The sequence below is a fragment of the Lygodium microphyllum genome, chromosome 27 (genome assembly GCF_053477565.2).
Source record: "Lygodium microphyllum isolate KBCC chromosome 27, Lygodium_microphyllum_v1.1.10, whole genome shotgun sequence".
In the NCBI taxonomy this organism is placed as follows: Eukaryota; Viridiplantae; Streptophyta; class Polypodiopsida; order Schizaeales; family Lygodiaceae; genus Lygodium; species Lygodium microphyllum.
Genome location: NC_141161.1, coordinates 124,164,765 through 124,192,418, shown reverse-complemented (window position 1 = coordinate 124,192,418; position 27,654 = coordinate 124,164,765). Strand labels below are relative to the sequence as shown.

Here is a 27,654-nt window from a genome sequence, read left to right as displayed (position 1 = left end):
GGTACATTCAGGAGCTCTTGGTGACTTTTGAGATGGAGACTTGTCGGCCCATTACTACTCCTATGGATCCGAATTGGAAGGCCAGCCACGTCACACTTAGATTCTCTAGTGATGGATGCTTCAAGCTACCGTCAATTAATTGGATCCTTGATTTGGCTTCTCAACACTCATGTTGATCTTTGTTTTACTGTGGGTCTTTTAGTAGGGTTCATGACGGAACCCAAACAGGTACATTGGCAAGCTGCCCTGAGGATTCTTCGATATTTGAGGGGGACCTCTGACTTAGGGATTTCTTATCCCACAAGTGCAGATGCTTCCGATCTGGTTCTTGCAGATTGAAGTGACTCGGATTGGGCTAGAGATGTGGACCACCGACGGTCTACTACAGGCTACTGTTTTATCTTGGGCACATATGTTATCTCTTGGAGTAGCAAGAAGCAGCCCATGGTAGCCCTTTCTTCTACTGAGGCGGAGTATCGGGCTACGTCTTCCACCACATGTGAGGTTGTGTGGCTTCGGAGATTGTTGGAGGAGCTTGGCTGCGCCCAAACTTGTCCTATTGTTCTGCGGTGCGACAATGAGAGTTGCATTGCCTTCATACAGAATCCCGTATTCCATGCCCGGACGAGGCACATTGAGATCCAGTGTCACTTCATTCGGGAGAAACTTCTAGATGGGACCATTGATGTGGAGTATTGTAAGACGGAGGATAATCTTGCAGATTTGTTTACGAAGGCGCTTCTCCAGGCTCTTCTTCGGCAACATTCCAGATCCCTCAGTCTTTTGACCCATCCAAGATCTGAGAGGGGGTGTTAGACAGTGTCATTTCCTGGACAGTCGTCAACAATCGAGGTACAGGTGCCACATGGCACAACAGGTACAGGAGTCCCAGTTTGCTGCAGTCGGACAGATTCTGCAGTATTTTATGTGCAGTCGGCTACATTTAATGCAGCCGACCTGCTGCTATGATTGCTATTCTTTTTGGCTATAGCCAGTTGGTGGCACACTCCAATCATTCATTATTCAGTGATTTCAGATTCTAATCTTGAGATATGTTGGCTGAGACAGACTGTGCTCGGGCTGACGGAGATCGAGGTCATCAAGTCGGAGACATACGCAAATATTTCCTTTGCCCCCTCTCTGTATTTCTGCACTCTTATACAGCATACTACACCGCAGATTTTCTGCATTTACATTGTCTCCTTTTCTCTCTCTCTCACTCTTCTCTCTGTGTTCACTCTCTCGTAGTGTCACAACTCTATAGAAACAGAATTTGTATCCTTTTTCATTAATTTGTCTATATAATGATTTATTAAATTTATTTCCTTTGCACTAATTAGATATAAAGAAAAGTGCATTGGAGTTGGCCACTGATGAGTGGTCACAGGTTATGGTGGACCCACGCGATGGGTTAGAGAAAAGATAGTTCACACTTCCACCTATATGACCCGATTGGGCGCCTGTGACTAGAACTCACGCATATCAGGGTTAGACTCGCACACAGAAAGGATTGATACCTTGAAGTGTGGGCTAGATCCACCAGAACAGACAGTTACAATCAACAAGATGGCATGATCATGAAATGCTTGTATAATGTGCATGTGTGGGCTGAAAGCTTGAAATGCACATTTCTTTGCATAGGAAAGTCACATGAAGATTTGGATACCATTTTTGTGATGTACACGGAAAAAGCTTTCATATGATACCCATATTGGGGGGGTCCCTAAATTTTAGGAGATCCCTAAATTTTAGGAGGTCCCTAAATTTTAGGAGCCTCGAATTAGCCTAAAAATGCTAGTCCTAAAAAATAGGGATGTCATTCTAAAAATAGTAAGTTTTGTACTCTGACTGTGCTTACTAAATTTGGTTGTTTCTATTCTTGACAGTATTCAACCCAAAAAGGAAGGCCATAGAGAAGAGACAAGTGTCAAGACACTTGTCACACAAGTTTCCAAGTGTCCCACCACTTGTCACATCTCATGACATGTGGCTGGACACTTGTCTTGTGCTACTCCACTTTCCCCTTTTGTACTAGCTCTCCCCTCTCCTATAAATAAGAGCTCGTTTTTCTTCATTCATCATCATTTTTCTTTGCTGTAAACTCATGAACAGCACCCACAGATAGCCAGAAACTGGCCCCATCCATCCCCATCATCATCCCCCACTTCTCCATTATCAAATTCCTCCATATTCCCTCTTCTATCACTGTTTTTTTTTACAAGTCAGCAAGCTTGTAAATTCATTACAGCACCTCCTTCTCGAGCTCTTTCTTCCATTTTAGCTACAAGAAGTAAGCCCTATCCATGTACTGCTGATCAACGATGGAGAAAGGCTGAATTTCCCTTTTTCTTCTCTCATATTGTAAAGAAATCAGTTCTTATCATTGCATAATAGATAATGCATGTGTGTTTGTACATCTTTGCATGATCTTGTGAGAGTGAGAATTACTTCTTCTCACTCTCAGGTTGATTGTAACTGAGCTCTTCCCTAAGGGACTTGGGTTGAGCAGAAATACATTCCTTCGGGGGGGGTTGCCCATCTTCAACCCTCAATTTTGTCTCCATTACTTTTACATTTTCATGGCTGTAATTTTGTGAGCAATTTTCATTTTCAGCTTTAAGTGTTCATTCTCTTTTATATTAAATCTCGAAAACAAGCGAATATCATAATTGTTAAGCATACTACGTTGTTCGGGGCGTTTACAGTGGTATCAGAGCTTTGGCTCAGTCCTCACCACCACCACTGGTATTGCTTACAACTATAAGTTTGTTTGTTTTCAGCCCTTGCATTGAGTGCTTGAGCATTTTTTTTTTTTTCTTTAGTCTCAATGGATCAATCGAGTGCTATCCTTCAAGCCATTCAAAGTCTTAGAGAGGAGAATCAGCAAATTCGTGAGCAACTTCTCAAACTAGAAAAAGTTGAGAATCCCAAAGAATTCAAGGAAAGAAGCCCCTCTACTTCAAGGAGACAAAGCCATACCAATGAAAGGAGCGGATCAAGAAGTCCAACTACTTCTAAGAGGCAGTCCCATTCTACTTCAAGACAAAGAAAGAGATCGCATCGAAGCTCATCCTCTTCTTCAAAGTCATCTGGCGCCTATTCTGATGGATCCTCTTCTAGTAATGAAGAGTCACACCCTTCTCGTGGAAGACCTCATCATCGTCAAAGGCGTCGACATTCTTCACCCTCGTCTCCATCTCCATCCCCATCAAGCACTTCATCATCTTCAAACTCAAGATCCGAGAATGGACGAAGGCATAAGAAGAAGAAGAAGACTAAGTCACTATCTCAACTTGAAAAGAAGATCAAGTTCAGTATGTATGATAGTTCCCGAAATCCTGATCTTCTTCTGAAGTTTATTCGTCAATTTCAAATTTTGTATGGTCGTGACAAGTATAAAGAAAAAGAAAAGATTAAGTTTGCAGCTTTACATTTAACCGACTTAGCCCATACTTGGTGGACGGGGTTGGAATATGATCATGCTGCCCCAAAATCATGGCGGTCCTTTGTTCGCCTGATACAAAGCCAATTTCTTCCTGTTCATTTCAAAAGAGATGTAAAAATGGAATGGGATCGGCTTTGGCAAAGGAAAAATGAGTCACTTGGTGACTATACCAAGAGATTTTGGGAGCTACTTTTGAAGGTCCAACATTTCAAGAAGATTAGCAGTTCGGAAAAGCTTAGGAAGTTTCAAGGAGGTTTGCATTTTAAACTTCGTACTGCTCTTAATCATTATCATTGTTCTAGTCTCAAGGAACTCATTGACCATGCTGAGACATGGGAAATGGAGCACAATGGCAACAAATCGTTCCAAAAGAATGATAAGAAGAGAGTACCTGATGATGAGGAGTATTCAGCCCCAAATGAAGGACAAAAACAGTCGCAAAAGTAGCCATCAAATCAAAAGAAGATGAAGCCCTATGCACCTCCTAATGCTCCTCAATTTCGCTCCAATCTATACCCACAAGCAAAGCAACTTTCCGAAGAAGAAAAGCAACGCTTCATGAAAGAAGGAAAGTGCTTTAAATGTGGACAAACAGGCCACATAGCGAAGCAATGTCCAAACAAGGGACAAAGCAAGGTTTCTGACAACAAGCCTAAGTCGCCAGTGAAAATCAATGCTATCAGTGATGTAGTTGCAAACACAACTCACACTCCAGAGACACGCAAATTATTAAAATCTTGGGGACAGTTACAAGGTAAGCAAGCACTATTCTTGATAGATCTTGGGGCGAATGAAAATATCATTTCCTTGCAATTAGCTAAAGAGCTTGGATTAAAGAATGAAGAGATGGACACCGGCAGAAGTTCGCCAAGCTTTAAATGTTGATGAAGGTGACACAGTGAAGACTGTGATACCCTACATTGGCAAGCTCAAGTTTCAAATTCAAGGCTACAGTGACGAAGATACCTTCTGTATCGGAGACCTTGATGGTTGCGATGTGATTCTTGGCATGCCCTGGAATCATAGAGTAGATTCAACCATCTTCTCTCAGAAAAAGAAGGTAGAACTCACCAACAAAGGCAAGAAGTACGAGATCCAAGCTGGAGTTTCTGGAGACACCATACCTATGGTAAGCCATATGCAAGTCTCTAGAGCAATTAAGGATTGTGTTCAATGTTGTTTGCTTTATGTCACTGATGTAAAAGATAATATGAATGCTGAAAACCAAGAGCAACTTCAGCTCTTGGAAAAGTATAAAGATTGTTTTTCGGAAGATCTTCCTTATCAGCTTCCCCCAGAAAGGCCAGAAGACCATCATATTGATATTATCCCGGGCAGTTCTCCTCCTAATATAGCACCATATCGTGAGAGCCGTCCTCAACAAGAAGAAATCAGAAAGCAAGTCGAAGACTTACTCAACCGTGGGCTAATTAGACCAAGTAGCTCACCATTTTGTTCACCAGTTCTTCTTGTTCAAAAGAAAGATGGCACATTCAGGATGTGCATTGATTATCGAGCCCTCAACAAAATCACTGTGAAGAATCGGTTTCCTATTCCTAGAATTGACGACATTTTGGATCGTCTAGGAGGCTCAAAGGTTTTCAGCCGCATTGATCTAAAGAGTGGTTATCATCAAATTAGGGTAATACCACAAGATGTACACAAAACTGCTTTCCGCACTTCATACGGTCTTTAAGAATTCTTGGTGGTTCCTTTCGGATTAACCAATGCACCAGCCACCTTTAATCGAATGATGGAGCGCATCTTTAGAGAGCATCGACAATATGTCGGTACTTTCTTTGATGATATTCTTGTCTTTAGCAAGAATGAAGAGGAGCATCATCAACACTTGGAAATTGTTCTACAATTACTACAACAAAATCAACTCTTGGTAAATGGTAAAAAGAGTGAATTTTTCATGCATAAAATAAATTACCTTGGGCATGTCATCTCTTCTGAAGGGATTCAGATGGATCCTGAAAAGATCAGGATAATCCAAGAATGGCCTCATCTTCGTGATGTACATGAGGTGCGATCGTTTCTTGGCTTATGTTCTTATTACCGCCGCTTCATCAAGCATTTTGCACATATGGCTTCTCCACTTCATGACCTTACAAAGAAGAAGATCTCTTTCCAATGGAAGGAAAAAGAGAAGGCAGCCTTCACAAGGCTGAAAGCAGCTCTTACTTCTGGACCTGTTCTTATCATTCCAGATCTAGTAAAACCATTTGTGGTGGAAGCAGATGCTTGCGGTGATTGTATTGGTGCAGTGCTAAATCAAGAAGGCCATGCAGTAGCCTTTGAAAGCCGCCGTCTAAATGATGTGGAGAAAAGGTATGACATTTATGAAAAGGAGCTCTTAGCAGTGGTTCATGCTTTAAAGATATGGAAACATTATCTTTTAGGCAATGAATTCCTTATTAAAACCGATCATCAAAGCTTGAAGTATTTCAAGACTCAAAAGCATTTGCAGGAGAAACATGCAAGATGGGAAAATTTATTGTCTATGTTTCATTTTCAAATTATGTACACTCCAGGGAAACAAAATGTAGTTGCTGATGCACTTTCTAGAGTGCCTCGCATTGCAACTATTACAGTGGCTCATCATGAAGATTTTCAAACGACGAAGAATACTTATGATGAAGATACTGATTTTGCAGCAATTTGGTCAAATTTACAGCAAGGAGATTCTCATCCAGATTATTCCATCAAAGACGGTTACCTTCTCATGAACAATCGCCTTTGTGTCACTCTTCCTGTTCGACAAAAGGTGCTTAAAGAAAGTCATGAACCCCCTTATGCAGGGCATAGAGGGAGGGCAGCTACTCTAAGTGCAATTGAGCGCTACTTTTATTGGCCAACATTACGAAAAGATACACATAACTACATTGAGGCTTGTCTGGTATGCCAAAAATCCAAATATGATAGGCAGAAGATTCCAGGATTGTTACAACCTCTTCCAGTGCCCAAAGATCCATGGGAATCTATCACAATGGATTTCATCTCAGGTATTTCAAGAACACCTCAAGGTCATGATATGATTTGGGTCATAATTGATAGATTCAGCAAACAATCACATTTTATTCCATGTCATAAAACATTGAAATCCGCACAAGCTGCAAGACTTTTCATTCAACATATCTTCAGATTACATGGTATGCCTTCTGAGATCATTTCAGATAGAGACTCCAAATTCACAAGTAACTTTTGGCATGCTTTATTTGAGAATTTGGGAACCACTTTAAAGTTCTCTTCAACTTTTCATCCTCAAACTGACGGCCAAACAGAGGTGATGAATCTCACTCTTTTGGATATGTTGAAAGCTTATGTTAGTGAACATAAGTCACAATGGGAGAAATATCTTCCATTATTGGAGTTTGCTTACAACAATACAGTGCACTCATCCACAGGGAAAGCTCCAAATGAAATAATACAGGGTAAAGTGATTCCTCCTCCAATTATTCGCACTAAAGATAAGATTTTTGCTACTGATGAGTTTGCTTCAGATTTAAAAACAACAATGGATCAAGTTCGAGCCACTATCAAAGTGGCCCAAGAGCGACAAAAGAAGCAAGCAGATAAACGAAGAAGACATTTGGCTTTTGAAAAAGGTCAATATGTCTTGCTAAAGTTTGATAAAAGCAGGCTCAAACAAGGTTCTGGTCAAAATTCATCTTTTCCAAAGCTCTCCAGTAGATACTTTGGATCCTTCAAAGTGATTGAGAAAATAAATGAAGTTTCTTATCGACTTGAGCTTCCTACTCATTGGAAAATACACAATGCTTTTCATGTAAGTTTGCTAAAACCTTACATAGGACCAGAACCAAAGGAACCCATTACTGAAGATCCCCCAGAAGTTGAAGAAATAGAGCAACTCTTGGAACCTGAAAAGATTTTGTTTCTCAAGGATCGAACCACGAGAAGTGGCCTTGTGACACGAAAATTCTTACTAAAATTCAAGAATCTACCCACAACAGATGCACAGTGGGTAGATGAAAAATTCATGAAGGATTACCCAAATATTCTACAGCAATATCAAGAAGCTTTTCAGCTGAGGACAGCTGAATTAAAGCCAGAGGGCTGTCACAACTCTATAGAAACAGAATTTGTATCCTTTTTCATTAATTTGTCTATATAATGATTTATTAAATTTATTTCCTTTGCACTAATTAGATATGAAGAAAAGTGCATTGGAGCTGGCCACTGATGAGTGGTCACAGGTTATGGTGGACCCACGCGATGGGTTAGAGAAAAGATAGTTCACACTTCCACCTATATGACCCGATTGGGCGCCTGTGACTAGAACTCACGCATATCAGGGTTAGACTCACACACAGAAAGGATTGATGCCTTGAAGTGTGGGCTAGATCCACCAGAACAGACAGTTACAATCAACAAGATGGCATGATCATGAAATGCTTGTATAATGTGCATGTGTGGGCTGAAAGCTTGAAATGCACATTTCTTTGCATAGGAAAGTCACATGAAGATTCGGATACCATTTTTGCGATGTACACGGAAAAAGCTTTCATATGATACCCATATTGGGGGGGTCCCTAAATTTTAGGAGATCCCTAAATTTTAGGAGGTCCCTAAATTTTAGGAGCCTCGAATTAGCCTAAAAATGCTAGTCCTAAAAAATAGGGATGTCATTCTAAAAATAGTAAGTTCTATACTCTGACTGTGCTTACTAAATTTGGTTGTTTCTATTCTTGACAGTAGTCAACCCAGAAAGGAAGGCCATAGAGAAGAGACAAGTGTCAAGACACCAAGTGTCCCACCACTTGTCACATCTCATGACATGTGACTGGACACTTGTCTTGTGCTACTCCACTTTCCCCTTTTGTACTAGCTCTCCCCTCTCCTATAAATAAGAGCTCGTTTTTCTTCATTCATCATCATTTTTCTTTGCTATAAACTCATGAACAGCACCCACAGATAGCCAGAAACTGGCCCCATCCATCCCCATCATCATCCCCCACTTCTCCATTATCAAATTCCTCCATATTCCCTTTTCTATCACTATTTTTTTTTACAAGTCAGCAAGCCTGTAAATTCATTACAGCACCTCCTTCTCGAGCTCTTTCTTCCATTTTAGCTACAAGAAGTAAGCCCTATCCATGTACTGCTGATCAACGATGGAGAAAGGCTGAATTTTCCTTTTTCTTCTCTCATATTGTAAAGAAATCAGTTCTTATCATTGCATAATAGATAATGCATGTGTGTTTGTACATCTTTGCATGATCTTGTGAGAGTGAGAATTACTTCTTCTCACTCTCAGGTTGATTGTAACTGAGCTCTTCCCTAAGGGACTTGGGTTGAGCAGAAATACATTCCTTCAGGGGGGGTTGCCCATCTTCAACCCTCAATTTTGTCTCCATTACTTTTACATTTTCATGGCTGTAATTTTGTGAGCAATTTTCATTTTCAGCTTTAAGTGTTCATTCTCTTTTATATTAAATCTCGAAAACAAGCGAATATCATAATTGTTAAGCATACTACGTTGTTCGGGGCGTTTACACGTAGTGCCTATGGTATCTTATCTGTGGAAGAAATCCATCACTAATCTCTGCTTGGGTCTCTCTGGGCAAGCTGGTATTTTGTCTCATAGGAATGTTGTGCAATGCCTCTAGAGCTCCAGGAGGAAAAACCCTAGACGTCACTGGTCCTCATACTCCATGACACAGCAGAGAGATCCAAAGCCCTCACCTCATGCCAACAATGTATGTAATGTGGTCGAACCCTTCAGTACAATTAATCATACTTTGAGAAGACAGTTCAAAAGCTGTTTTATTTGATGTACATGTTTCATAGACATGCCATTAAGAATGGAAGAGTAATATCCCAAAGAGTACTCAGTTTTCATGGACTTCTCCATAAGATTTCCACAAGCATAAAGCACGTATCATGTGACACTATTTAGGAGAAGAATCACGAGACTAATTCAACATTTGTTATCTCAAACAGGACTACATCTTAGGTTATAATAATACATCGAAGAAGCTTACCAAACTGTTGCAGTTCTGCAAATTCTTTATTGCGACTTCCTTTGATAAAAATTTGTCATTTGATGCAAAAATGTGTGTCAAATGTTGGCATACATTTTCACACGACTCAACCACAGATCCACCAAGGTCTTTAACTCTCTCTTTCCATATCTGCAGGACAGATGTGTTGCTAAGAATATTTGTAAAGGTGAGCAAAAGCAATTTTAGAGAATTTAAGAGATAACAATATCAAGAGCAATGCAAGGAAGCATTGTTAAGCTATATACTACCTAAAGTGCTCCTTTTAGGACCAGTGAACTTTTACTTCCTTTCAGGTACAACCCAAGCAACCTCTATTTGTGATGGCAGCCATCTGTTTTTTAACACAGCCACAAGATTTCTGATCTGTGCACCTGCAGCTTCCACAGGCTTACTGGTAATCAATGGCAAATTCCACATCTATCAACTCCTCAACAGATAGGTAGTCAAAAGCTCCAGACTCCTGTTATATAAGTTGAAAGCTTCTGCAATAAACAAGGAAAAGAACAGTGCTAAAGTGCAGCCTCTCTGAACTGATTGAAGACATGTAATTGATGGCTCCTAGAGCCCCTACTGAGAACATGATTGAGAGCCCAAATGTCAGTAGAGGAGGAAACTCTTAGCATTATGGCCATCTTCTACTTGTGAGCCCATCAGTGGGTGACATTGAGAGCACTTCCCTTTAGTCATTTATTGGTTTTTTTTTTACTGCCTATTGTCTGTTGCCGTTTCAGCATATGGAAGCCAGTCATATATTATATACATGCACCCTGTCATTTTGAAGAACAGCTCAGGCTTTTACATAATGTTTCACCCACTTCCCTTCCTTGATCACATGCTTGTGTTTGTGAATCTAGTCCCTACCTAGTCTATCCAGCTCATTATGTACAAGGCTCATGTGTCCTGGTGTCTCTACCTCCGCCAGCACCCTATGGAAACATTCATGTTCTAGTGCCTCCGCATCAATCAATGAATACCAGCCTATTTCTGCCTACCCACCTCCTCCTCTTCTTCCTACTTATCCCCCCTCAACCATCTCCTTATCCTCATTATCCATCTTATCGCACCTATCAAACAACTCATGGTTCGTCTTCCTCATCAGCTAAACATGACTTTATTGGTAAGAGTGGTTTTAACGGGTCAAACTTCACTATTGGGTCCAATCTAATGAGACATGTTCTTGGTTCGAACTCCAACCTGATCCTACAATTGTCCTATACAAGGTCATCTGCTCATGGAAAGCTAGGAACACCTCCGCTATTGTGTCGAGTTGATGCAAGGCTCACTACCTGAGCTTCATTCTCAGCAATCGATCAAAGGCAAGATACACAATACCAAAATCCAAGACTTCGAGCCCCCACCCTCCAATCAAGTAACCCCTAGTAGGGGAGGTAGGGTAGTGGCAACCCTCAACATGGGCAGTGGCAAGGCCAAACCCACGCTACCACCGGTTAGCCATTGCAGTCTACATCATTTTGAACACTAGAGGACAAGTCACATTGCTCTACATGTGCCCACACCATTTCCTCAAAGACATTTGAGTATGCGAGTCTCATCCACATCTGCGAATTGCCTCTTGATGAGGTGGTTGCAAAGGCCCACTCGTCACAAGCAAGTACTTTAGTTACTCTTGGATTGTGAACAGTGGAGCTACTCATCATATAACCCATGTCTCCGGCATTTTCATCTCTTGAGCCCCTGCAGCCGGGATAGTCCATGTCTAAAACAGCTCCTCAATCAAGATTCATGATTACAGTTGCATCAATTTTGCCACCAACCAAGACCCGGATCATGCTACACTGGATTATGTATACATGTCTCCCAACTTGGGGTAAACTTATTATCCATTCAGCAACTTTTGCCAATTAACATAAGCAGTCTGCTTTACAAAACCACAATCGAGGTCCTTGATTCTCAGACTCATTTAGTGATTGCAGGGGTGAGGCACAGCCTAGCGACCTGTACCACATGACCCAATTTCTTTCCAAGCCGACAACTGAGGGCTTTGAGTTTCACCACTTCCAAGCTTTAGCTACTACACAAGAGTCTACAAACACTGAACATCTCTGGCATTTTCACTTAGGACATCTCACATATGACTTTCTTTATGAGTTGTCACATCAACAAATAGTTGAGGGCCTTCCTCGCCTAAAGCTATCTCGAGTTATCTGTAAAACATGCCAACTCAAGAAACAGCATTGTATCCCATTTCCTCAACAATCCACACATAGAGCTAAGGCACCTCTTACATTGATTCACATTCATCTTTGTGGATCGATATCCACCTTGAACAGTGCACAGTATTTCTTTTTTATAATGGATGATCATTCTAGATACATGTGGGTGTATTTTCTCTAGCATAAGTCTGACACATTTACCTTCTCTGCTTACGTGCGGCTGGTTCATAACATGACGAGTCGTCATCAAGGATGCATGAGGAGTGATAGTGGTGGCGAGTTTACCTCCCACAAGGTTTTTTTCTACAAGAGCATGGCATCTCTCGCCAGCTTACCTCTACCGACTCCCCCTCTTAGAAAGGCATCATAGATCGTAGGAACTGGACCATCATGAACATGGCATGCTCTATGCTATTCACAATAGAGCTCCCTGGGCACCTATGGGTCAAGGCCTTCGATATACAAACAAAAAAAAAATCCCCCCTTGCCCCCAAAAAAAAATTATGTTGAATTTCCATCCGCCTTTGCAAGACTTAGTAGGCCACTAGACAGCTGATGAGAACCCTTTGTCCAATGCTCTATCCTCTCCAGGGTGAACACTTGGCTTCTCTTGGTAAGATAACCATCACCTCTATAGTCTTGGTAGGTCACTTAGTAGCCAACATGCATCTTTTGCCCAACGCCCTAGCTGCTTTGGGATGGGACGCCTTGTGAAAAAGAAATTGAAAAGGACTTGGGCTTGTTTACAATCCCTTTCTAGTTTTAGTTTTGGGCTTGAGAAGGGGTGTTGAGCTAAATTCCCATCAACTTTTATTAAACAACCCCAAAACTTAAGCTAATTAATGAATTTTAACAATTCTTTTAGACCAGAAGCGGTTCGAGAGGGCTTCAATGTACCACATGTAAATCCTAATTTGAGAGGCCCCAAACTTTCTAAAAATAGACAACGTGCCCTCCCATTCAGCATAATCTTGTTTTTGCACGTTTTAGGTGCTCTAGCTTTGCTGCCCACACCCTGTTTCACGGAGAACATCTTAGCCGAGGCTGCCCTACATTGTCTCCATCCATCTAGCACTTGTTTCCAGTCCTTTGACACTGCCTATACCCCCTAGTTGCTACTACTACCAGCTGTCGTCATCCTCCCAAAGACTGTGTTTCAACTAGGTGGCCTATCTATAGACTACGTTTGCTGCAGCTACTGCTCTATGGACTGCTATTAGTGCGTTTGGTGTGTACTACTGCTGCCTATCCTTTTTGGACAACCAGAAGACTATGTTTTGCCTTGTCTATTGCCACCAAGCAGTCCTATACCCTCTATAGGCTGCATTTTGCAGTTCTCTCTCTCCTCACTACTTTGTTTGACAGCATCTACTATGTTTGCTGCTGGAAATATCTTGGAGGTTTTCTTGCTACATTTTGGGATCCATTAGGAGTACAACACACTCTCCAGCTCATTACCTCTACCTTGTTCCTCGAGACACGAGAGTTCGGGGTACAATATTCCTTCACTACATAGTATGTTTGCTACATGAGCATTATATTATATAGATTCATTCATTTATGACCTTCACTATGTTCATTGTCTCTGTGTTGCCCTAACCCACTATGTTCTATTCAGCTTTGTCATACACCTATATTTGTGTTTCTGTGTTAGGGTATTTCTTTACACCCCCTCCCCAAAATGCTATTTAGGGAGGAGCTCTATTCATGAATCTAGGTAGTCCATTGAGATGAGTAGGTCAAATATACATGTGCGAGGACGCTCCTTGATTATTGCCATATGCTACTTCCCTCCCTTGACATCTAGATATGCCACTCCAAAGGGGCAATCACGATATGCAGTTTTGGATTAGGAGATCTAGCGTTCTCTAGAGAGGATGATGTCATTCTATTAGGGGGCTTTAATGGCCCAACAACTTGCTGCCAAGCATGCTTCTTTGACACATTAGATGGGATCTTCTAGGAGCTAGACCTATCTAATTTGGGGATGAAGCATATCTCATAGGACGTGGCTAAATACATAGAGTAGAGGCACTACCTCATTGAGATGGGTATGACACATAGATTAGCCATATCCAATGGCATAGCTAGATTTCCCTCATCAATAGCATTCACATGTTACCCCCACCAACATGGGGCCAATATAGTTGACTATGTTTTAGCCTACCCCCCCCCCCCCCCCAAACAAAAAAAACCCAATCCTCACCCCATATCCATGATCTCATAGTATTGTAGCATCCCATTGGAGTTGCAGTTGACCATGCTTACCTCTCATTCAAAGTGGATCTTCGATACACATAGGATAATGCCTCTCATGTAGTTCTCAAACATCCGAGATACTACACTTTAGGGAGACAGTGAGGCTTTACATATAGCACCAAGCACAACTTTTCCTTATGGCCCACACAACGAACTCCTTTTGGGGTGATACCTTGGAACAATTGGTATGAGGGCTGTTGGGAGACTAGAGCACATAGTGGGAGATAGCACTAGGAGCTACTACTCACAAATAGACAAGGACACTCTTTAGATGCCTCATATGGTGGAAGAAGAGAACTTTCCTTGCCTAGTTATTGGAGTGAGATTTATACTAGCTATTCTTGAGCCATGACTCTAAAGAGGTGTGGAGACTTTTAAAAGAGCATTGTCCGGCCATGCCTCTCACATCCCCCGACACAAGGAGAGAATATGCAGCCAGCCTGTACATAATACAAGATCAGCCCCCTCCCCTAGATCCACTAACATCTTGCCCACAATTAGCTACTTTCTCCACAGAGAGCATGGTATGTGAGGCCATTGACAAGTTACACATAGTAAGGCACAAGATCATGATAGACTGGTAGTTGAGTGCCTGATATGTGCTAGAGATATGTGCCAAAACTCTTGGCATACATGTTTAATAGAGCCTTGTGTGAAGGCTTTCTTGAGAGCTAGAACACTAATACCATTGTACCCATCCTTAAGTCAAGAGATCCTGCCTTACCCAGTAGCTATCACACCATCATGGCTGGCCACACATTGGCCAAGTCATATGTCTCCATCCTTGAGCAGGAATTGAATCAATGGGCAGGCAGAGTAGGCCTTAGGGCACAGGGATAGTCTAAATTCAAGAGGGGTTTTTTCGATACTGGATTATATTCTCACACTTAAAGCCATTATTGAGGAGGGTAGAGCTCATGGGAGACAAATCTACTATTGGTTTATGGATTTTGGCAAAGCTTTTGGCACATTACCCAACACCAAGATGATGCACAGATTATGCAACATGGGAGTACCTAGGGAGCTCACTTGGGGTATTCTAGCAATATAGGAGTAGGTGGTTGACCTAGTATAGACAACTGAGGGCCTCTTAGCCCATGTTCATTACACCATTGGAGTGAAGCAAGGATAACCTCTCTCACCAACACTTTTTGGATTATACATCGATGAGATTTTTGACATTTGCAGAGGAGGAAATAGAGGAGCCCTATTAGCCAATACTTGGAAAGCCCTCTTACTATGTGTAATTGACATCGTGCTAATATAACTCACTCCCCACAAGGGCTACTACAGAGACATCTAGATGCACTACACTCCTATGCACAAGCTAGTGGACTCTCAGTTAATGTTGACAAGACCAATGTTATGGTGTTAAATACTACATTGCAGTGGGTCAAGAGATGAGCACCAAGTGTTATCTATGGACAGAAATTGGTCGAGTATGTTGATTCTTATACATATTTGGAGGTCTTAGTTATAGGGCCCACTTTCTCCATGAGAGGCAGCAGAGACGAGACTTGAACAACACTGGGAGGGCGAGAGAGGATGTGCTCACACATAGAATTCCAAGAGCCTTGCACTAAGTTGTGGCTATTTGATACTATAGTTACATCCACACTGTTGTATGGAGTACAAATTTGGGGGCCGAGCCTTGACCACTGCAAGAGATCAAGTTGTACATATGATGGATGGAGATCAATGGAAAGGCCATTGGTATCCATGATCTCCAAGATGATCAAATGTAAGTCATCAGTCCAACATGAGATTATTAGAGCTGAATTGGGGGCTCCTCCGATTGTGGTAGAGGCTCTTACTAGATCAGTTTCATTCGTACACAACTTATGAGAGCTCCCCGAACACAAATATGCATGATTGGCCCTTGAGTCCTCATGACAGCTTGCTATAGAGGGCAACACATCATGTTGGTGTGCCCAAATAACATCATGGTTTGAGTTATATGGTCTTAGCACAGATAGGCTACCTTCCTTTCAGTACTCCCTTGATGCACCATCTGTCACTTTGAGCCACTCAAAGATTGGCAGGATCATCAAACAAGATCTAATTCAACTAGAGACCAAGAGGACATTGCTGACACCAATACATAAGATGGGGACGAAGATGGCTTTCTACCAAGACCATTTTCTCCACACCATTGAGGATGGCTTTATTATACACCAAAGGTACATGGATACTCACATATTGCATGGGATTACATGTGTTATTGGCCAGATACGCAACTCCTCACACAAGTCAGAGATTAAGACTAACATATATACATCCGTACCCCAAAAAGAACATATACACCAGATCTGTCAGCGAGAGTCAGAGATAGAGGAGCACCCCATTTTATGATGCCCAATGTACTATCAAATCTGAGGTTGCTTCCATTGTCTGCCCCAAACCATCAACAAGAGTCCTCAATTTGCCCCTTTATTCCAAATTGAGTCTTCAACCTTTGCATGCAAGTCAAGTTTGCTATAGATGGCTAAATGGCTTCAGGTCTGCTGCAAATTCACCATTTTGCAATAGCAGGGATTCAAGCATGCCTGAATTCTCTTACCCCCATGACACCAAAAGACATTTCTAAGGTCATATTTAATGTCTTTGGCCAGGATCTGACACAAGACACGCACATTTTGAGATATTGCCTCAAATGACCATCCATAGAGCCACTTTTCCTACAAAGCTTGTTCACATGGATTTTCATGGGAGCCATTCCTTTCTCATTTCTAGTTAGTACTTGACATTTATCCCACTGCAAACTTTTCATAAAAAGGAGTGGACTGTGAATATTGTCACAAGAGACAACTGATTGCTAGTAGTATCGCTAGACTGCAAGATGCAGTCATGTCATACACTTACAGGACATACATACTTCTAAAGACTTTAGGATTTGGACAGAGATTGTCCACACTCTCCACCACAAATAAGAGAGGTTATAAGGTAGCTCTGAGCGCAAGAAGAGGAGGATGAAAGTTTCCTTTCTTCACACTTCGGACTCTGGCACCTTCTTCCATTCAGAGTCACATATACTTTGGCATTGCAAACCGCCTGATGGACTGTTCACTCAGCCCTTGTATTACCCTCACTTTTTAAATATCTTTGTTGTATCATTGAAGTCTATATAGGGCTTTGGATGAGTACTTACCTCAGTAAGATCTTTCTGAGGCGTACATTAATAGATTTCACTGAAAATTGATGGAATATGTCAAATCCTCATCTGCACTCTGTCATTGTGTGTAAGTACACACGTACTTATATGAGAGCCATTTGACCTCAATTCTTGGTATGTTGTCCTGGATATATAGACATTGAGGTTTTCTTGTATCTAGAAGCTTAGCATTTGGTGACAGCCAAGAGAAAAATCCAATCACAAATGGTGTATTAACCTAGATTTGTGACTAAGTCGGTTTGACTGGTTTTGCAGCTGGTAAGTGTCCACTCAAGCACATACTTTTTTTATTTCTAACAAAATCAGTACAATTGATACATTGCAGGCCTTTAAACTAAGCAACTTGCCCAGTGGTCAGCTGATGGTGACACTCCCAAAACAAAACTACCACAAATCTATAAAGTGATGAATAAACATTTCATGTTCACAACTATGTGTGCAAGGCTGATAGTTGTAGTGCAGATCTGTGCCCTTGAAGACATGAGATCATACACTACACAAGGCACAGATCTTCTCCTTTAATCAAATCCATTGATACAAAAACCCATTGCCAGCTACCAAAACTGGAGTCTCCTGGTAGGAGCCTTGCAGATGCCTCATGTCCCAGGTGCATGCATTGAAGTGATATGGTGTGTCACATAGTTTGATCCCACTATCTCTCTCTCAAGAGTTTGAGCTTGTTTCATGTTGTTTAAGATCCAAAATCTTGAGGCAAAAAATGTCTAAAGCTATTTTGAGAGGTGCTCTTTTTCTTTCACCATCCAATTGCTCAATTTCTGACATAGACGAGATATTGAGCTCTTTGGTATGTTTGGACAGCTTGAAATCGTTCACTCTTTCATGCAAATTTGATGCTTTGACCACATTGACATACAACAACTAGAGGTGGTTTTCCATTCGTTTTAATCAGCCTCAGCTGAAGATAATCACTAGGATAGTTTTGATCAAAGCTGTCTTTTCACCAAAAAGGGGGTGTGTGGGGGCACAAGAGGTATTTCCAAAATTGCATCGGCCACTATTTAGCGATCACAATACAATTGTGGCTTTCCCAAGCATTTGAGCTTGTTGAAGCCTGGGTGCATAGGTGACCCGTTTTTGTCTACTGCCACATGGATGACCGCCTTGAATGTATTAGACATCTTAGGAACATAACCATTATACCTATTTCTAGTCATCTCTTCTTATTGGAATGTCGGCTCTTCCACTGCGGACTTTCCCTCGCCCCTCTCATGCATGCAAGAGGTTTTGGTCATCCAAGCCGTATTTGGAGAACCGCGCTACCTCTAGCAGCGCCTATTGAGTAGTCGCCTACCAGACATATGCCAGCCGGCCTAGCCATGTCCGCCTCCAGCGCCCTTGTCAGCACTTCCCTTTGCACGACCAACTCCCCTGTGCCACCCTGTGCATGATCAACTCCCCAATGCTTGTTAAGAAGAGTGCTAGGGTTTGCACTGAGGGGACACAGTGTACGACCGCGACAGAAACACAAAGACAGACACAGACACAGAGGGCAAAACTCAAAACCCTAAATGCAAAACTCAAAACTCAAACACAAAAACTCAAACACAAACAGAAGAAGGGAGAGAGAGAACACAACTCTGAAGTGAATGAATGCTGTAAATGAATGTAAGAGTGTACAGTGTGCTCAAGGGCAGAGCAATGTCAGAGTGTGACGTCCACCGAAGACGGATCCCAAGTCTGTGACCACCAGTCCGAGTGTAGGAGTGCTGAATAGTGAATGGCGGTAAGTCAGTCACCAAAACACAGCAGTCTGGAGGCTGGAAACTGGTAAATGCAGCAGTGTACCACTGATCGGGGGACTGGAAACTGTGCATAGTCTATTGTAAACAGCAGGCTGAAACAGTGTCTGAGAGTGTCATGGCCTGCAATGCTGAAAACGCAGGCTGGCTGACCCTGGAGATGATGGATAGCAGGCTGAACAGCAGTCTGGGACAATTTGGAGCCCAGCAGCTGAGAGCTGTCGCCTACAGCCATGGATAGGCTGAAGATGATGTGGCTGCAGTCGATGATGGCTGGACAGCAAATGGAAGTGGGCTGCAGGCTGGAAACTGGGCGCCAATAGCAGCAGAGGGTGTGTGGGCTGGTGTAACCTGCAAACAAGGATGATTGCTGAATGGGGGCAGCCTGTCTATTTATAGATGTGGAAGGGCAGCCCAAAAATTACGGTTTCCACTAAACTCTCTCAAACCACTCCCCGTTTTAGGGTTTCCATTGAACTCTCTCGAACCGCTCCCCGTTTTAGGGTTTTACTCTAAAAGAGCATTTTTAGTGTGTTTTAGGGCTGTTTAAGAGGCTAATAAGCAAGTAATGCATATTTTAGCTCAACACCCCCTCTCAGGCCCAAAACTGAGCCGAAAGGTTAGGCCAGCCATTGTGATGTTGATGTACCCCAAGGCATCCCACCCCAAAGCACCCAAGGCATCAGACAAAGGGTGCACGACGTCGGCTGCCCAGTGGCTTACCAAGACTATAGAGGCGATGGTTATCTTACCAAGGGAATCCAAGTAGTCACCCCAGAGAGGACAGGGCATTGGACAAAGGGTGCACGTCGGCTGCCCAGTGGCCTACCAAACCCTACAAAGACGGATGGAACTACATGAAAATTTTATGTGTTTTTTTTTTTTGAATAAGTGTGGTAAATTTTATGGGATGCGGCCGATTGAGGAATAGTGATTCAGAAGACGAGAGTAGGGAGGATACACCCAACACATCACAAAACAGTACAAGCTAACCCATCCACTCAGGGTATCGATGATGAGAAAAAGTAGGTGATGAGGTATCCATGTGATGAAGAAGGATGGTGGTGTGGTAACAACAGCCGCCGGTGGAAATAGCTTAGAATCCGCTCAAGTGGTGCTCTGCACAATGAGATGCAAAGTATGCTGCATACTGAAGAATGCTCATGCAGTAGGTGCCACTTGGACAGTGTCCCGCATGGGGAAATTATTCACTTGCCCAAGCGCCCTAATACAAAGATGATGAAATCATGTAATGCACAGTAAGGTACAACAGGGGGGAAGAAACCGATGTCGAAGACAAAGTGCTGAAGCCTGTAGAATACCAAGAAGGGTAGGAACCCCCTCTAAACCTGAATGTAGATGCCGAAGAAGGAAGAGGAGCTTGATGTCGGTCTTCGTATGGTGCCGAGAACCATAAGGAATGAAGAGAAGGAGGAAGCATCCCAACTGGAAGAGCTAGTAGAAGTCACCGCCATGATAGCATCAAGAGAGATGCTGCACGATCCACCACGAGAGGGGAAGCCTCCATGCTGGTAGAAGAGCAAAACTCCAAGGATGATGAAACCATGAAGGAACGGCGCACATCCCAAGTCTCCAGCCCAGGTAGGACTAGGCAAACCTGCATGTTAGCCCTACACAGAAAACAAAACCTGCAAAGGAGATCAAAGTCTGCAATCACAGAGATCAGTAGTGAGATGCTCCAAAAAACAAAACTAAACTAAAATGAAAAGCTAACTGAAGGAACAAGTGCAAAGATGCAAATGTGTATGTGTGTGTGAGTAAATGCAGCGGAAGACTTAAAATATAGAGACAAAAATCCTATGGGCTCGACTCTAAGAGTGCGAAAAATGAATGCTAGACTGACCTAGGGTATCCGAAAGGACCTAGAGACATGCTAGTCTAAGAAGATGGCCACCATCGCGTACGTCCAATAGCAGGGCTCTGCCAAGGGAACGCCTGACGAGGTGGGGAGGAAGGTGAGATAGATGCATGAAGTGCAACGGGATTGGAACCTGCAGACCAATCAACCAATCCTTCAGGAATAGAGAAGGATGGCCGCTGAGGCTGTCCGGGTGCCACATGTCCAACAGTCGCTGTGGGGGCTGGAGGAGTAGATGGGGTAGCAGTGGAAGGTGTAGCATCACTTGATTGTGAAGTCGCAGCGGTCTGCTAAGGCTTTTTAGGTGGAAGACCTTGGACCTTGGAGCAACACTCCTCATCCACATGGCCTGCTCTCTGGCAATGTGTGCAAAACAAGTTTTTCTTAGGGAGTTGTTGCCAGATAGGTCTTGATTCTTTGGTTCCATCAGAGGAAGAGGAGTTACCCTTTAATTGGCTTGCCTTTGCAACTAGCGAGTTCTTGCCACTGGTGGTTTTCCCTCCTGAAGAAGAAGCAACCAACCCCCTTTGCTCTGAATAAGACTGTGATGAGGATTTCTTGTGGACTTGATCATGCAGCCTTGTGTAACGCAAAAACTGGCACTCAAACTAGTAGAAGGTTGGCAATCGAGATTGGGAGATGATGTGTTGAATGAAATTGAAGTATTTTGCGGGCAACTTATTCAAGAAGAATGTAACCTGATCGTCATCTGACTTTGGAGAGCCAGTAGTGGCGAACTCGGCAAGTAACCGCCTATAGTCAGCCAGCTTGACTTTCAGATCATCTCCTTCCTTAAGAGAGAACTCTTGAAGCTCAAAGTCGAGATTGATGTGCCGAGTACGATCACGAGCCACATAGCGGTCAAGAAGGTAACTCCAACGCTCTGACGTGAGTGGGAAGTGCTACAACTGAGAGTGAAACTCAAGAAGCAATCCCTGCATCAGCTCAACATTGGCTGTAGCATTGCGGACTCTCCATTGACGGATGTAGTCAGGGTGAGCTAGTCGAGAGTCCGGCATAGGCTCTACACCAATGACGAGGTCCCAAAGACCCTAAGACTCAAGCACTTGTTGCATGAAATTCGACCAAGTAGTGAAATTTGACCCGTTAAAACGTGTCTTATCCGTGAAGGCATTCTTGGTCGTTGCAACAAGAGTGGTAGTGCTCGGAGATGGATAGTGTGAAAAAGTGTAGTGGGGGTAGGATGGGAGAGTGGAGTACACTTGGGAATGGGCTCCAGAGTGCCCACCAGGCATGCGGGTAGTGTGCAAGGTGGATCCATAGGTAGGGATGGGCTGACTAGGCATGGGCATGGTAGCCACATGAGGAACCCAAGGAGGTGGGATGGAAACACGGGGAGCAAAAGATGGGAATCCCTGCATAGGTGTAACCCAAGGAGAGTGTGAAGACGCACCATAAGCTGAGGATGGAGTTCCCTACGTATGAGTGGTCATGGAAGATGTGAAGCTGGGGATAGTGAGGGGGATGCCCGTCACAGTCGACCCAGGAGTTATGGGTGTGCTCATTTGCTGAAAGGTGAGAGGCAGTGTGTTAAAGGGTGGCATTCCCCCTAACGAAGTACCATGGTGCAAAGAGATAGAGAATGGGGTGGGGAAGAAAAAGGTGCTAGGAGTGGAGATGGAAGATCCAACCCCTACGGTGTGTGAAGCAGATGTGGAGTGTAATCCAAGATTTTGGAAAGATGATGAGAGATGATCAAGGTGTGATATAGAAGAGGGTGGGATGGGAGGGAAGTGAGAAGTGTGTGTGATATGCTCAAATGAAACAGAAGCTGTAGATGTACCTAAATTCCATATGCTTCATGAGCCCCCTCTATTGAAGTTCACATACGCAAAGCCATCCGGATCCTATACCTCAAAAGAAGAAACAGGCGAGGATTTTGATTCATGCAACACAAAAGAATTGTAGAAACCTGAAATTGGACCTGGCAGAGATGATGAAGATGGATCGCCAGACGTTCGGAATGCCGTATGTCCTCCATGATCAGAGAGGTGGCCAGGCTCACCAACCGGTCCGGATGTGGTAGCAAAACTGGTAGGAGGGGTGTAAACATCACCATACTTGTTGCGATAGTACTCCTCAAAGTCCTCCTCTATCATGCTAGTGAAGCCTAGTGAAGGTGGAGTGTCGCCCTCCTCACCGAGTCCATAATGCCGTCTCAGGGCCTCCAATGATGGAGAAGCCTGATAAGACATCATAGGAACTGGAGAAGGTGTCTGGGACATTGTGATTCGGTTACGAGTCATATTGTATGCCTCCCACAAAGACTAGCTCTGAACAATATCTCTAGGATACTCTTTACAAGAGCACCGGCTCTGATACCATGTTAAGAAGAGTGCTAGGGTTTGCATTGAGGACACACAAAGTGTACAACCACGACAAAAACACAAAGACACAGACCCAAACACAAAGGGCAAAACTCAAACCTTAAACGCAAAACTCAAAACTCAAACACAAAGACTCAAACACAAACAGAAGAAGGGAAAGAGAGAACACAACTCTGAAGTGAATGAATGCTGTAAATGAATGTAAGAGTGTACAATGTGCTCAAGGGCAGAGCAATGTCGGAGTGTGACATCCACCGAAGATGGATCCCAAGTCTGTGACCACCAGTCCGAGTGTAGGAGTGCTGAATAGTGAATGGCAGCAGGCTGGTCACCAAAACGCAGCAGTCTAGAGGCTGGAAACTGGTAAACGCAACACTGTACCACCGATCGGGGGCTGGAAACTGTGCACAGTCTGCTGTAAACAGCAAGCTGAAACAGTGTCTGAGAGTGTGCCTGCAATGCTGAAAACACAGGCTGGCTGACCCTGGAGATGATGGACAACAGGCTGAACAGTAGTCTGGGACAGTTTGGAGCAATCGCCAGCAGCTGAGAGCTGTCGCCTACAGCCATGGATCAGCACAGTGGTCAGGGATTGGCAATAGTCCTGGACTTCGAGAAGGCCTATGACAAGGTTGACTGGGACTTCTTAGAGGGCACCATGGCAAGGCTGGGTTTCCCCCAGGCATGGATCTGCGCGATTTCGGCACTTTACAAATCGGCCACTAGCAAGGTTCTCATTGGTAGCAGGAGGGGAGAGGAGTTTTGGCTAGAGAGATCTGTCCGGCAAGGTTGCCCTCTTGCCCCATATCTATTCCTACTCTTTGCGGAGGCGATGTCCTATTTCCTCCGCTCATGAGTGAGCGGGCTATGTGGCCTACAACTTCCAGTGAGGGAAAAGACTGAGCTACTAGACTCAAAGTATACAAATGATACCACTCTTTATGTAGAGGATGATGAGCTCATGTTGGAGAGAGTGAGACTAGCTTTGGAGATATCTTGCACTACAGTTACTGAGCTACTAGACTCAAAGTATACAAATGATACCACTCTTTATGTAGAGGATGATGAGCTCATGTTGGAGAGAGTGAGACTAGCTTTGGAGATATCTTGCACTACAGTTGGAGAGCAAAAATCAATTGGCGAAAGGTGGTTGGTTTTCTTACAGATCCGGATGGGGTGTCCGCCTGGGGTTCAGATGGGTGAGCAAGGGACAAACCGTCCAATATCAAGGGTTCCAAATGGGGCTTGACATCACTCCTACCCAATAGTTTCTTCCAGTTCTCGACTCTATTAGGCAGAAGCTGACCTACTGGAGCACTATCCACCTTTCTTTAGCGGGTCGAGCCCTGGTAGTCAACCAGGTTCTCCTAGCGACAGCTTGGTATATCACCTCTTGTTGGTGTTTCTCCTTATCTTATGTAGTTCAGCTTAGCCGCCTAGTGCGGAATTTTCTTTGGGCTGGCTTAGACGGTTCCAAGGACTCTCGGGTCAAGGTGGCGTAGGCAACCATCGGTTTGAGGGAGGACTTGGGATCATTGACCCAGAGTTCCAGAGCTTGGCCATTTTGGGCAAGCTAGTGGTCCATGGTCTCACACCAAGTGGGCAGACCTGGAAGGTTCTTTTGCAGGAGGGTCTCCAAGAGTGTAGACCGAGGCTTGGCAGGGGTTGGAGGCCATCCTTGAGATAGATCTTCACGACTGCCCTGATCACGCCACCCAGATCTTCCTTTCTCCGCAGTTTACTTCGAGTGTAGCAGGGCCTTCGCAAGGCCCTAGTTCAGAGACCCCCAAGATACAGAGCATAGCATCACGAATGCCTTCCGTTGGACCTTCTGGCATCGCCTATGGGACAGCTGGAGGCCGAGGAGGGTGTCACATTTCCTTTGGCTTTTGGCACATGGGGGTCTGGCTGTTGGGAGTTGGTTGGCCCAAATGCAGTAGGATGGAGGTTATAAGCACTGCCCATAGCAGCACTTGGAAACTCCAAAGCACTGCCTATGGTCTTGCAAGGTAGCACAACTCGTGTGGAGAGGAGCCTACCGTATTCTCCATCGTGTGGCACCCAGCCTTGGATGTATCTCATGGGGGGCTTTTTGCTAGCAAGCAGTCAGTCAGGGCTGTCACCTCTTGTAAGAGGCCGGGATGCAGGATACGATTTTTCTCATCGAGGCTGGGTCTTGTGCAATGGTTGGCTTGGAGACTTTACCCATCTACCAAGTAATGGAGCCCACAACAAAGCGCTCAAAGGTATGGGAGATCAAAGGCAATCTTACAGGATGGCACATTTGGAAGGCGCGTTGTCAAGTGGTTTTTGGCCGGGAGTGCCTTTCAATATATGCAACTTTGGCAGAGCTTTGGACCTCCATCATCCACTCCCTCCGCAGCTGATGGGACTAGGTGCAAGGCAAGTCTTGAGTCCATCAGGAACTCTCTTTTTCACTTTCTGCGCACTCGAGGCGGCCATGATCTATTCTTCATGATGCAGGCGGGCAGCCCCACAGATGGCGATACAACCCCCCAACCCCCCCCCCGCCATGGCTTCTTGCCCCCATCCTCCCCAGACTACCTTGAGAGGCTTGTATACATGATGGATTTGTGATTTGCATCAGCTCCAGCTGGTCTGTTGAGCATGTGCACTTCGTTGTATTCAACCTTCTGAGTAATATAATTAGCCACACTTTACTTGCAAAAAAAAAGCCCCTCTCCTGAATTTTGTTGCAGAGTCTGTCCGCTTTGTGACAAGAAGTAAATCCATGGCCATTTGAAAACATCAGTAGAAACTGTTTAAGTGGACCCAGGGTCCGACTTGACAGAACAGCCAATTTCAGGTGGCATGAAAAATATTGCAGGATCAATCTTAGACATGAAAGCTATTACAACTTTCCATAAAAGCATATAAGCTTGAGATCCTGGAAAATTGAAGTTATTTCTAGAGAACTAAAGTCAATTATGTAATGTTCATTTACTGAATATCAAAAATACAAACCTGCAGCCGCTTCAGATTAACACCCCCAAGAACGAAAAGCGCAGTGACTCCCTCAAAAAAACCACTGTTTTTTTTGTTTGCATCAGGACATGGACGGGCCCTGTAAATACTCAAGGGTTTCGAGAGATTACCACTACACAGACCACCATCAAAAAGAGATCATCACTCTACAAATCTCACAATTAAGACATGCAAGTTGACCTACTGATACAAAAGAATTGAGGTCGAATCAAGCTATCAAGCTTGAGCACGGCATTCAAAAGGATAAAAGCCTGAATCGCAAAGGCAGGAGACCTACTTGGATGAAGCAGAAGCCTTCGATGTATCCGGGGCTGAAAGGTCACTCTTAGAAGGCTTTCTGCGTTGATACTGTGGAGTATTATTCGGAACGGATCCATGTTCGGTGCAGCTTCTGCTTCGCTTGAGGCCACTGGACTGATGGGTATTGTTATTCGTCTGCCACCCCAGCTGCGGGCTCGGATCCATGGCGGCAGTGAAGAATCATCGCCAGCCAACCTACAACTACCATATTCGTCGATAGCTTCTCCCACACTCCTTCTACCCAAAAATAAATGATAATCAAATCAAAATAAAAATAATCGTGCAAAATTAGGGAATGCCCTTCCCTTACACCTTAGAAAATGCCCTCGATCTATGCCAATGGACAAGATATTAACACTAATGTTCCTAGACCGCATTGCTAGGTCAAAAATGACGTGATTATGCCAATGGGACCCTAACCTAGTGGCGTGAGACTGAGTTGAGTATTGCAGCTGCATGAGTTTGAACCCTAGGTTCTACTTTCCTAGTGGCACAAATCATTTCACATCCGAAAATGACATAATTATAGCTTGTTAAACTATTTCTCCCATCCATTTCCTCTTAGCAATAGGCCATTACCCTTTTATCAATCCCTAATTTGTCAAGTATTTTAGGTATTTATCTCAATGTTTCTTATGTTGCAAGCTTTTATTGCCCCTATATGTTTAGTTTTCCATGGACAACATGGTCTCATGTGAAGCAATGAGGATGTATACACATGTGTCCATTGACATGTAAGTGGTAGAGCCTATATTACATGCGTTAAAGATACAAAAAATAAGGTGCTTACCATGATAAATGATGGATAGTAAGCTATTTGTGTTGATGTATGAGAAGTATATAATTCAAGTGAAGTCCCCAACATATGTAGTAGTCCATTATATGTTTAATTGCATATGGATTCTATATCTATACTACTATATTATTTTGGTTGTAGGTTCATGAAGCCCCGAACCTCCACAAGGCTTCCCGAACCTACTTCCCTTCCCAAACTACTATATCTATACTACTATATTATTTTGGTTGTAGGTTCAAGAAGCCCCGAACCTCCACAAGGCTTCCCAAATCAGGTTCCCCTTTTTAATTAAAATTCACACACACACACACACACTCTCTCTCTCTCTCTCTCTCTCTCTCTCTCTCTCTCTCTCTCTCTCTCTCTCATGTAATCTCTCCCTCTCTTTTTCCCCTCCCGTTTTTAATTAAACCCCCCTCTCTCTCACGTTTAGGTTCTCTCTTCCCTCTTTCTTTTTTAATTAAATAGAACTTTTCACAAATGTCT

General features: G+C 43.5%; 1 protein-coding gene across 5 annotated transcripts in view; it reads right to left on the bottom strand.

The window, feature by feature from the left end:
- Positions 1-26,673, bottom strand: part of LOC148012785 (DNA polymerase lambda-like) — a 56,257-nt gene extending 29,584 nt beyond the window's left edge. The window contains exons 1-3 of one of the 5 annotated variants that reach the window (XM_087669027.1): positions 26,350-26,673; positions 26,052-26,184; positions 9,454-9,603 (exon numbers count right to left, since the gene is read on the bottom strand). In XM_087669027.1, coding sequence (XP_087525153.1) covers positions 9,454-9,603; positions 26,052-26,184; positions 26,350-26,537 — 471 coding nt within the window. In that variant the 5' untranslated portion in view covers positions 26,538-26,673. The remainder of the gene's footprint in view (positions 1-9,453; positions 9,604-26,051; positions 26,185-26,349) is intronic. The other 4 variants (XM_087669026.1, XM_087669025.1, XM_087669029.1 and 1 more) reach the window with 4 other exon arrangements.
- Between the last annotated feature and the right edge of the window lie 981 nt (positions 26,674-27,654).